We start from the raw sequence: 13,254 nt of genomic DNA on the forward strand, positions 1-13,254 counted from the left end.
GAAATGAAGAGATTAATTGTGGGCATTTACTAACATGGTATTATTTCAAAGAAAAAAGAAGGTGAAAATATGCAATTTGATTATATGATTAGGACATTAGGTTAGAAACATATTTGCTCGTATATAGTTGCAATAAAAACATGGCAAGTGTGAGAACTAATCTCCATCATTATTACAAGTAACAACCAAACATGGCATAACATGCTTACTTAGATGATCATTTACCAAAAACATTTTTAAGGAAAATGAGGGAGAGGAGATTGGTAAATTTCTTCTAAATTTTTCTGATGTTAAAAGAATTTATTTTGTTAAGAATATGTAGTTATTCCTTCAAATTCTCTTCCCTCTATTTCCCTCCCTTCCCCGATTGATATCCAAAAAATGAGAAAATTGCAATTCTTCCATTTTCCTACCCTTTTCTCCATTTTTCTACCCTTCTTTTCTTCCAATTTCCTCATATCCAAACACAGTGTTAATACAAAAACTCGATTGAATTATGCACTCAAATAGGAGTAAGACAAAAGGAGGTTACAAGCTACTGAACACGAAATAGCAACAATCAAGGGTTGCAAATGAATTCAACACACATAAATCAAGTAATGCCCTGAGAAAACATATCCTCCAAAATCCAAAGCCAAATAATAGAAATTATACAACATACCACTGCCGGGCACAACGGCTAACAAGTTAAGTATGAAACAAGTGAGCAAAGATCCATATGCCCGGAGCTGCAGCTCCGTAAGATTTTTACAAATGCCATGTTATGGAACGTCTTTCACTTGATGAGTCCCGGTCTATTAGCACGCAGTTTAGAATTAGATCTTGTTGAATGCCTTCTCTTAGGCACTTCTGTAGTCAATGCATACATCTTTACTGGGAACAGTTCTTGAGGAAATTCTTTCTGATTCTGAAGTACAAGTTCAAGTCAGAATGACACGAAATTTACAATAAACGATGGGTATAGATTTATTAACTTAACAATGAGTCGGTTACATTGACAATCATCATTCGAACGTTAATTAAATTAATCATAAAGTAAAAAGGGCACAATTTTAATTTGAAATTAACATTTCCTACATGTTAATCTGTTTTGTGCAACATAGCTGATGTTGTATCTACTCTTTCATCCATTGTCAAGCATGAGATTATGAAATTGATACCTTAGTTTTATAGAGATGCAGCCCACATCTTCGAAAAAGCTCCTTGTAATATAAATCAGACCTTGTTATGCTGTGATCTTCCTTGTCTAACACGAATCCTGCAGGTGCACAAAAAATATATTCATATACAAAAGCACAATACACACGAAATAGTAATATAACAATCCATAGTCTAGATCTGCAACAGTTGGCATCCTTGATAAACACCAAACTCCCTCTTTAACATTCATTTCTACAAGCATGAAGATCAGAATCTATATAAGATAAAACTTCATGTAAAATTCAAAAATTTACTAGAAAAAATCAACATCGTGGAAATAAGTATCACACTAAATGAAATAAAATGGGAAAACATAAAACCTAAAAGCAACGACTTTAGAATAATAATAAGCTCTAAGATCAGGAATTTAGGATACTTTATGGAGATACTTTGCAATAGCCTATAATTTATAAATTTTGAGTCATTGGTTGATGAATTTTGTACTTTCCTTTTGATACAAAACACTTGTTTTAGTCAACATAAATTTAAAATGCTAAACATAAGAACATACTAATTACTTGGGCATTTCTTTTGGCATTCTAGAGTGACTAGAAACTACATATTGAATTTCCTAGGTTTTTATTTAAAAAAAAAAAAAACAAGAAATAAGCAAAAGAGTGAACCATAGAAAAAAAAAAAAGAAAACCAGAATCCAAAAAGAAGAAACCAATACCAAAAGAAGGAAATAAAAGATAAAATAAGAAAGTTAAAAAGAGATAAAGTGCGAGTTAAATTGTAATACTCAAACATCAAAATCCCTTTTGATTTAGAAAGATGCTACTTACCTTGTCTGGCAGTGTTCTCCTTAAGAATGAAAAATCCCCCTGGTTTGAGACCAGCCTAAAATTGTTTTAAGAAAATGAAATATTAGGTGAAATCAGCTTTTAAAATAGGAATATCATAAGCCCATAGAATTCCACAAGATCATAAGTTAGCGAAAAAAAAAAAAAGAAGAATGTGCCACCTCATGTTGCAATTCAACAACCTAAGTATATCTAGCCCATAGAAGCTATGATCAAGGTTTGGGCAGGGCTGGAAGATGGCATACCATACCCTTTTCAAAGGAGATAAAGAGGTTGTAGGCTTGTAGTGAGTGAGATCTTCAACCAATCATTGCTCCACATAATAATTACTAGCATATTCTGGTTCCTTACTTTTGTTTTGTAGTTTTGACAAGTTAAAAACCAAAAAGTATAACAAACAGGCTTTTGCTGAATCGAGTATTGTTCTGATGTGTAATCCAAACAACAAAACCAAATTACATTTAGCTATCTTTTTCTTACATTTTCCTTTCTTAATTACTTTTACTTGCAAGAGAACACAACAATTCAGAAAATGCAACAGTTGCCTTATGATACCTTACATTTAGTGACCTGGGGTAGCGAGTTATTGGTTAGCAATTATCATTCGTAAGCTAAGCCGATTTCAGATCTTGTAGGGTAAAATTAATAACCATAGTCTGATCTTAATGGATTTTGTTACTATCATTACTAGAATAGCAAGTTGAAGCCTTAATTATAGGTTGGCTACATAAACCGAAGCAAATCATTGTAGGAGATTGTCTATAACAGCTTGCCTTGTCCATTTATTTTTATCTAATGCTATATGTCATGCATCTTCCATACCCTTTCAATCTTCGCCATCCAAGTTAATTTTAGTCTAAGTAGTTCATTTGTCTAACTCTAAGCATCGTTAATGTGACTTTATAGTAAATACTTAAGTTTGATTTTCACATCCTTTGATCAAAATATATTGAAAATGTTAGCTTATGATATTTACTTAATAAATGTTGACAAATGTTGTTTAACCTAATCAAGTTTTGGGATCTAAATTCAATATTTCAGTAGGTAACCTTTCTTAAGATATCACAGCTAAATCTTATTTAGTCTCATAAAAAGACAATTTTGCATCCTTTATATCTTGAACTTTAGAGATTAAAGATCAAGACTCAAGTGTATTTTGCCTCTAAACATTTTAAAAGCTCTTAAAGGAGGATTGCTAGTAAATGATATGACAGCACTAGCTACTTCACATATTTTGATAAGAAGCAACATTAAAAGAACATATAAAAAGGCGACTTTAAGTCTTGAAGTCCTTAAATCAAGCCAAAGAATAAAGGCAACCCAGTTTGCAATACATTAGAAAGGGACATGTCATGAGTGAAATCCTAAAGAGAAGCAAAAGAAAAGAAAACATTTCCGTTTATGCATTTGGTTCTATATATAATCAATTTCAAAACAAGCTTATATAATTTATAATGATAAGACTGTCATACATTAAAAATGTGAGTAATATAGTTGTAGGACTAATACTTAGAGTTCAGAAAGCATGATATTGATACTGATTTAACCAAGAATAACATGATTTTAATGCTTGATTTATTTCCATATTTAACTTAAAATTCCAATATTGCAATCAATAAAAGTACTAATACTGTAGCAATTTTATTTGTTGGTTAGTTAAAATATATTCATCTTGATTCTTATATGTAAAGATATCAAGATTAATGTTAAACTTTCTAAAACTCGACATTACATAAACCTAAAACCAGCTATTTGTTTAGCCATTTGAATGCATAATTTATATGACCCCTTAGAACATTCTACAACACATTTAAAAGTCTTCTAAACAATATTGAAACACTTATCGTTCTCAAACTTGAGCCTATTATTTTGAATTAGCTATTTATAATTAAGACAAACTAAAACTTTAAGCACTTGTATACATTCAAATGAATATTTTGATTAAACTTGAAATATGATATAGTTATTTGGTTTTGGATTATTACGATCAACGGATTACAATAAATGGTTCACTAAATATGTACACCTCTTATTTGTGTAAATTTGATGATGATGTTTGCTATTGAGGGTTAACCGGAAACAATCTCTTTGATATCACAGGAGTATTGTTGTGTACATCCAAAACCCCCACCCAAACCCTACCTAGCTGGGAGCCTAGTTGCCTAATTGCGGGACTAGGGACCCATTTAATGGCATTAGAGTAATTGAATGTTGTTCGAATCTCATAACATAGTATGTATATGCAAATTTAAATCCATATTAAGCAAAGACTTCAAACTTCCAATACCTCTTTCACATAAGCACACTGATTTACACTCATTTAAGTAACAAGCAAGTCAAGCACCCAACAATCACAATCATTTTAGTACTATGACTATGGTGTAAGTCATGATACAAAAATCAAAAATCTTGCTAAAAAGAGTTCAACACCACAAATGAAAAAACATTTTATAACTCTAAAACCTAAAAGAAAAAACACTATTAACACCAAGAAAAACTCTCCTCCCTCTTTCACCAAGTGTTAAAATCTTAGTCTATCAAGTTGGATAACAAACATTAACTCACCTTCGCATTCTCAAAGAAAGATACAAAGTCGTCGTCCGTAAGATGCCCAATACACCATTGTATCCATATGACATCATATCTTCCAGAATCCGGTGTGAACTCCTGAAACATAAAAATTTCATATTATTGTCAAGACAACCAAATTTTTAAAAATTCTAAGTTTAATAATTCCAGCTCGAAATAAACTGGGGTAAACTTCCTGCTAATCAAAATGAAGAATTGGAAGAATTGGTTCAAAACACATAATATCAAACTAAAGTACAAAAGAAATTCCAACTTCCAACATCAGTATGCCACAGTATTGGAGGACGGAAAGCATATTTAGCAATGTTGACATTTAGGCCAAAGCATAGTTAGAGAATCCATTAGAGATAACCAGATATACCAAGAAATCCCCCAATACCTTTTAATTAAAAAAAAATGAAAGATAAAACAAAAGTATTTTTGTGATTGATGGAAAGACCGAAGTCCTTGCATGTTCAATTGTAAGAATAAAAACATCCCAAGTAGTGCCCATCTCGTTCATAAAAGTGTTCAATGTTCATAAAAGCATCAAAGATCGAGTAAATAAGTAAATAACCCAGTTCTTGACAAACTAGTTCTACACTTCTAATACAGATTTAAGATGAGGAAGTATGTTATTCACACAGTACACCAACAAGACGGTCCAGATTCCACAGAAAAGAGAATAGATCAAATAAATTACCTGTAGGGGGACACAATAAAAATTTGTTGCTTTGTGCTCATCTGCACCAACAACACCTTCTTGGGTTAAACTCTGTCGTGCTGCCTCCAGGAAATGAGACACCGGCTCAAGAAGATCAACCTAAACAACAAATATAAAGTAACTTATACAAAGGGGAAGTAACCTAAATTTACAAAAGACTAATTCAAAATATGCATGGTGAATTACTAAAAAATACATTTGGAGCAATTAGTTAAATAGTTCAAGAGAATGATGATACTAAAACAACAAATAAATTATTTTGCAAACTAGGACAATAGTTTAAACAAGGATATTTTGCTAGCTTAAGCCCGTGTGTTTAAAGGAGGTCCAAAAGCCAATCATTTTCCAAACCCATGTAATTTTAAGGAGTTGAGCAAATCACAAGTCATATTTTCATTTATTGACAAATTTAAAGATACCATTTTCAAAGTACTAAATGAACCAAAATCAAAAGAATAAAATTCTAATGGCCAAAAGCATTCCATATTTAAACTTCAAAAGAACTATACAGACAAATTCACGGATTGTTATTACATGTTTCGCTTAAAATAGCATACTAAAGCTCATTATATATAGCACTTGACTCAAAAATTCAAGACTCATTGAAAACAACTTTTAGAGATTATGGAGTGTCGTTTTGGGATGGCAGAGTCGTGGAGGTGTGGAAAAGGTAAATATGAAGAAAGTACTCCTTTTAAATAAGTTTTCAAGTATCTAGGCTCAAATTTTCACAAGAACAAGATATTAATCAAGACGTTAAACATTAGATACAACGCACTCAAATGGAGAGTAGCAATCTGAATAATATGATACCAAGATGTGCCTCTTAGATTTATGGAAACTTCATCACCAACAACAATACAATATAAATTAAAATTTTGAGTTTTCAAAGAGATCATTGTATGAAGATGGAGGATAACTAAGATGCGCATATTAAATTCAATGCCCTAAAGAAAAGAATTTGAAATGAATATAAAAATATGAGAATCAAAGATATGGAAGATAAAATGAGAAAACATCATTTGTGTTGGTTTGTTCATGTACCCATATATTTAAAAAAGTGAAGGTTGGAACTTTGAGTAACTTTAAAAAAAAGAGGTACGTCAAAGATGAAATCGATAACAAAATTAGGAATAACAAGAATTGAGAATTATTGAAGCATATGATAATATATAGTAATTAATGGAAGACATAAATATATTGATGATCATTAGAACTAATATTCATAGCTGTAAATTAGTATCAAAGATATGAACAAATAAAGTATACTCTTCGTTAGCGACGATCTCAAATGTTGATTTGTTTTGGTTTACTTAGCTGACCCCATATTATAGAAAATAAGCCATTAAGGCTTTGAAATTGTTCTCCCTTTCTCCAACTTGAGAAGATTCCACTGAAGATGATTCTCATAAGGACGATCATACAAGTTTTCTCCATCTATTAAAAACTATGATTTTTGATGAGCATATTAAATTTGAAATAAAGTCATAAACCAGAAAGGAAAAGAATATTTTACCTCATTAAAATATCTTATAAGAAGATTTTTGGTCACTCTACCAATGCCTGAGCCACAATCTGCACACAGGATAATCTCTTAGAGAAACATGTTTTTCCTAATTGCAATTGATGCAAATCACAACAATCAACACAAGAAAATATGGATTACATTTGAAGCATATGCATGAACAGGATCACATGTAGAATAACCTTAGTTACTTTAGGACTTGGATCCAATATGGTATTTACCATGTGGAACATAAAGTTAAAAGAATAACAAGGTAGAATCAAACAAGAGGAACACATAAACCTTCTACTCTAGCAAACCTTCAACATGAATCTCATAAGTTTTTGCACCCAACCATCTAACGTGATCGGACAATGAATAAAAGAAATGAACATAAAAAATAAGACTGTCATTACCACCCTAATCCACCCTTCCCTCAAGTGTGTGAACACTTGTACACACATCAAAGGTTTAATTCTCGCAATTTTCCCAAAGAGGGGCAAGACAATGACTTGACCTTGTTGTTAACTCCTTGCAAAAGTCCTCCAACTCCATGATTACAACACTTGAAGAAATGAGAAAATTGTTCCTTTGCAGGGAAGTTGCATTATCCTTGTTTGATGCATAGGAAAGCTTCAGTAGGTTTTTGCTTCATGTGCACAACTTATCACTGAGATCAAAAAAATGTTGTTGGTGCTCCTATTGAGACTTTGTGGGGGCCGCATAACGAGTCTCCCATTGAAGAATTTTATTGAGCGCACTAGTAGCATCCCCATGTAGACTAATTATAAAATATAAAGTGTCTCCTCAATTTCTTTTGACACGCTAACCTATTCAAAACAACCAAATAAAGAAAAGAGACTTCTAAAAATGCAACTCCAATGGAAAGATAAGCATATTAGATGCACCTCAGCAAAAGTGAATCCAAAATTAGGCTTGTGAAAATAATAACGCCAAAGTCTTAATTCCAAAAGATTGGAGATTAAAAGATTTAACTAAGTTTTACTAAGATGAGAAAATTATTTATGAAAAATAAAAAAGCAAAAAAGTAGTTGAGAACGATATATGACTAAAACTAAGATGTGTGTATCAACATAGCTAATTAATGAACAATGTTCCCATGATGTAAGTTTGTAAACTTAGGGTAATATGTAATGTCCAATTAACATTTTCTCAAAAAGATGCATATGTTTAGGGAGTATGGATGATGACTAAAGGCTTTTAGCCACATCTTTGCAACATGAACGCATTATATAGGTTTTGAAGTTATCGCAATCGCAATATAGACCAAGACAAAATAATTCGTATAGACTGTGAAAGTGGAGATTTTGCATCATGTGTACAAGTATTGGATAATTGGCGTTCATTTAAGTGTAAATCGTGACATATTTGTGATTTTTTCCTTAATCTTACGCCAAAATACGGTGTTCAAGTGTGTGAAACCGGTCCTCGAGAAGAAAAGAAGAGTTCGAGAATCCTGATGCCCTTGCCTCTAGCCTATAAGTCATGGCATACAAGGAATTCCCAGAAGCAAAGTGATCTCAAGACATTTGAAAGTTGTCAACTTGAAATAATAGAGCTCAGTGATAAAAGAAATATTCCCACACAACTTCACACTCAAATACTCAATTCATGATTCACGTTTAACTATTTGGAGCTTCAAGCAACTATCTCTTTAGCTTGATTGATTATGTCATACTTGCAATCTCGTTTAATCTAAAATTTCTATAACAAGCAAATGTCTACAAGACAAGAATGAATTTGCCTTTGAATGATTTTCTTACAATCAATATGATCTTTGTTGACAAAGCCCTTAAGGCTAACTAGGTACTTCCTTGAATAAGTAGTTGAAACACATTATTGGATATGATTTGACACGAGCCTTGTAGTTCTCTCACTCAAATATTCTCTCACCCAAACAGAAGACAGACGATATAATTAAAAGGAAAATAAACAAGATATTGCTACATCTCCCATATAAACCTAGAATATCTTATCTTACTCTCCACGTAGTATGTGCCTAAGCAACATATTAAAAAAGTACTCAACCTGAATAATCAGTTTCATACTCATATATTGCAATTTGTAAGGATTGCAAAGCGTAAACACAATAATATATTCATAGCACTTAGCTACCATCTAAACCAATTGGAAGGGTACTTTAGAAATGATAATCAAATGCCAGAATCAACACAATTTCATGTTACTAGCTAATACCTTGTGAATTCACTAAAATAATATACAATTCTTTCCAAATCAATTCAAAATTTTGCTTCCGTTCAGTTAACAACTACAGGCTGAATTTCAGCCATCATTTTGTGTCTCAGCCGCAATACAATTAGTTAAGTAACATTCATAAGTTGAAGCGGCAAGTTTAAAGTAATAAAAAATGAAATCAACTCCCAAAAGCAACACAATATCATGTAACTAGCTAATACCTCAATATTTACTAACCTAATAGACTATTCTCCCAAACTTAATTTCAAATTCACTTCAATTCGGTTCAGTTGTAATAAAAATAGTATGAAAACCTAAACTTTTCCATCGTTTCAGGTCTCACATTTGCACTACAATTAATTAAATTGCATTCATTTCCAATAATTTAGTTAAACCAATAAAGTCCAAGCATAATAGTGAAAACATACCTAGAGCAACAAGATGACGATTGGTAGGAGTATCAAACAAGAGATCTGAAAATAGGTTTTTAAGAAAATCTTCACTTTCCTTAATATCTGCTTCATTCACACTCCCATAACCACCAAGAACACCATCCACTGAAGCATCCACTTCCTTGTTCAACAAATTAGCAACCGATAATAATTTATTAGACAATTAACTAATTATGATGAAAAAAATGTCTCATTTTTCAATAATTATTGAAGTAAAAGTATACAGTACTGACTTGCCAGTAACCGACGCCATTGCGATACCAATCAATTTTCTTGTGAGAGTCGCCATCTTCGCCGACTTGCTCCCTCCACATCTCCGCTGTATTCTTGAATTCACGACCATCGGTGTCGATTCCAGATATCTCCATTTTCGCAACTCGCAAGGGGTGACTCGTGGCTCGTCACTCGTAACTCGTCACTCTTGAGAGAGGGAAGTCTGTTACAATGGATGTTCCACTGGTTGTCTCATGGAAAAGGTTTATATTTCAAAAAATTCTAATTTAAATAAAAGTTTGAACCCTAATTTTGAGTTAAAGAATAAAAAGCCAAATATTTAACAGAAATTTTCCTGTGGGAAGCCGTGCAACTGGCTCTGCAGAATAGTCTTTTTTTTAATATTTTCACATCCTAATTTCAAGATTTTAAAACATAATTTTAAGACATAAAAATCTAATTTTAAGACTTAAAAGGTCAATTTTAAAGTTTTTAACATCAATTTTTGAGTCATCCTACATTAAGGTTGAAATTAGGATTTTAAGTCTTGTAATTAGTCTTTTAAGTCGTAAATTTGGTTTTTTAAGTATTGAAATTGACCTTTAAAGTCTTAAAGTTATCAAATTCCATGACTTAAAATGTTAATTTCAAATCATTGAAATTGGTCTTTTAAATCTTCAAATTGGTCTTTTAGTTCTTAAAATTGGCATTTTAATTGGTGAAATTGTTAAAAAAATACATATATAATTGACCCGATCTAATAAGACGCGTCTTACAAGTAAGACGGTCTCACCCAAGTTTTTGTGAGTATTTAATATTTTACCTTAAATTGTTTTTTCTAAGGTAGGCTTAAATAAGAACAATGCTAGCTGATAATTGATCGTAGTTGTATTTGATTTCCAACAAAAAATACAATTCAATTTTCCTGAGTTGAAAAAAATATTAATTTACCATCTAGTAAACTTTTTATTTATTCCACTAATATTGTTATTTTTGACTCATTAAACTCATAGTATTAATAAATAAAATAAGAGTATACTATCTTTTTGTATATCACTATGCATATAAATATTTTGTCCCTCTGAAATTATTAAAAAGTTACATTTTTTTTTAATATGTCATTTTTAATTGCAAACTCAAAGAGATAAATGAGTATTATAAAAAGAAAATTACATGCTTCACAAAAACAAACTAATGATGTTTTACGGGTCATTAGTGTGGGACTGTGACCAATGATAAAATTTTTTGCTTAAAGTGATGCTTTAGAAAATCAAATTTCTTGCTTAGGGTTAATTTAAAAGCTTTCTACTTTATGATTAAGGTTGGATTGTGAATTGTGCTGAAGTAAATGTAATTTAAATGTTAAATGTATTTCATGTAATGGTCTTAGCTCCCAAAAAAAAAAAACTATGTTTCCCTCTTTTATTCAAATTTCTTCGTATTTTGATCATTACTTTTATAAGCGAAATATATTATATATGTTTGATGATTTTTATTTTAAGTTATTTATGCAACTATGTTGGACTATTATGATCGGACTAACCCAACACACGCTTGAACATAACATCAAAATTGACAATATTAACATAATCAACTAACAAAGAAACGACAACCTACCTCAATTGCCCAACCAAAACTACCATTAGAATTCACTTTCCTTAGAAGGTGGAATTGAAATTGCAAATAAACATCTTACATTCTGTTTGGTTAATGGTATTAAAAGGTGATAATGAAAATAATTTATAGTGTAAAGTTTCATTAAAATTTCATGTCATTCCCATAGTGATGAAACTGTAATCACAAAAATGAATTTTTGTGTATAAGTTTTTATTGTCACCTAATATCACATCTCTCAATGCCGATCTCATCCTTGCTAAACAAGTTGACACTCAATATCATCCTATTTTTCATTGGATAACCGCTTTTGTTGCTTTAATACGATTTTCTTGCAAGTTGGTACTCCAATTTATCTTGAAAAAAACTAATCTTCAACCAAATTACAACTTCACCAAATAGGACTACCACACTAACAGGTTAGAGTTGAACTAAAGGGTGAGTAATCTCCATATCACCTTTTCTATAAGTGTTATATATTACAATAATGATATATTACAAATATGTGTACAAGATAAATCTACACTATTTGTGATCCTTTGTATATGGCTTTGAACTCTTGTTGAATCACCAAGGAGACGATGAAGATATGGTTGCGATAATCAAAGAAGTCACTCGGAAACTTGATATAAGTAGAAGGCATTCATGCACTTTCCTATTGTGATATTTCTCCCGCAAAGGTGCTTGGGATGATAAATGAAATTCACAATGAGATACAATCAACACAACAAAACCCTAGCACAAGGAAATTGCAGTTGTAAATACAAGTGTTGTGGTGAATTAAGAACTTTGATGATATTGAGAGTTAATTACTCTCTCAATATTATCTCATGAAAGGAAGAACAAGAATGAGAGTATTCTTAAGAGAGAAATAAAAAATGATATGGACTTATAAACCCTTGGCATGTAACCTCTATTTATAGAGCTATGCATGAAACAATATCTCCTTTTGAAACAAAAGTGTTTCACGAAACAAAGCTTATGAATCAAAGTAATGTTTCACCAAGCAAAACTTATGAAACAAAGTAATGTTTCACCAAGCAAAGCTTATGAATCAAAGTAATGATTCATCAAACAAAACTTATGAATCAAAGTAATGATTCATCAAATTCTTTGAGGCATTTAATTTGGACTTATAATATATTTATTTAAGTCCCACTACTATAGTAAGTATGTAGTATATACAAATCTAGGATTATATACTCTAAATGTTCAACACAAAACTTATGAATCAAAGTAATGTTTCACCAAGCAAATAATCAAAGTAATGTTTCACCAAGCAAAGCTTATGAATCAAAGTAATGATTCATCAAACAAAACTTATGAATCAAAGTAATAATTCATCAAATTCTTTGAGGCATTTAATTTGGACTTATAATATATTTATTTAAGTCCCACTACTATACTAAGTATGTAGTATATACAAATTTAGGTTTATATACTTTAAATGTTCAACATTATATTCTTATCATCTATTGTTTACACGAAGTTTAATTCACTTTTCTCTTCTTTCGTATAGGAAATAACCTTATCAATAAAGTCTAATGCTTATTAACATTTTATTTTATCATTATAACATGTTATGTTTGAGAACGATGATTTCATTTGAAAATCTGAAATTGATTCAAATTTATTGTTTGACAAATCAAAAATTTTTCAAATTTGAATTTGGTCAAATTCCACTATTGTTTTTAAAGTAGTTAAAGTTCAGAATTTGAGAATGATTACCAAAACTTGTCATTCTCAAATTCCTTCATTTATGATTTCATAATTGAAATCCAAAATTTAAAATAAAATACTTATTTCCAAACACTATATTAATAGAATTCAATTTACATCACTAATATAAGATTAATTTCACTCTTACCTGTAAAAAATTATCTCTATCCCAAATAAAGAAACGAATCAAATAAAGGTCTTGCGGTATTAGTTAACAATTATATAAAAATCTACATAAAT

At 30.8% G+C, this 13,254-nt stretch overlaps 1 protein-coding gene across 1 annotated transcript; it reads right to left on the reverse strand.

Annotated features, from left to right (window-relative positions):
- Positions 1-528: 528 nt before the first annotated feature.
- Positions 529-10,066, reverse strand: LOC130806316 (alpha N-terminal protein methyltransferase 1). Its single transcript, XM_057671336.1, has 8 exons — positions 9,702-10,066; positions 9,445-9,589; positions 6,812-6,870; positions 5,275-5,394; positions 4,569-4,670; positions 1,986-2,040; positions 1,161-1,258; positions 529-907 (listed from the first exon to the last, which is right to left on the reverse strand). The coding sequence occupies exons 1-8, from the start codon at positions 9,834-9,836 to the stop codon at positions 776-778; spliced, it is 846 nt and encodes a 281-aa protein (XP_057527319.1). The 5' UTR covers positions 9,837-10,066; the 3' UTR covers positions 529-775.
- Positions 10,067-13,254: the final 3,188 nt, after the last annotated feature.

The sequence above is a fragment of the Amaranthus tricolor genome, chromosome 2, assembly GCF_026212465.1.
Source record: "Amaranthus tricolor cultivar Red isolate AtriRed21 chromosome 2, ASM2621246v1, whole genome shotgun sequence".
Taxonomy (NCBI): Eukaryota; Viridiplantae; Streptophyta; class Magnoliopsida; order Caryophyllales; family Amaranthaceae; genus Amaranthus; species Amaranthus tricolor.

Bases quoted from the DNA above. Each gene is read 5' to 3' on its own strand.
- LOC130806316 (XM_057671336.1), bottom strand. From the start codon at position 9,836: ATGGAGATATCTGGAATCGACACCGATGGTCGTGAATTCAAGAATACA. The intron at 4,671-5,274 runs GTAATTTATTTG...TTTATGTTTCAG, and splicing joins TTTATTGTGTCCCCCTACAG to GAGTTCACACCGGATTCTGG. The intron at 908-1,160 runs GTATCAATTTCA...CTTGTACTTCAG, and splicing joins TGCATCTCTATAAAACTAAG to AATCAGAAAGAATTTCCTCA.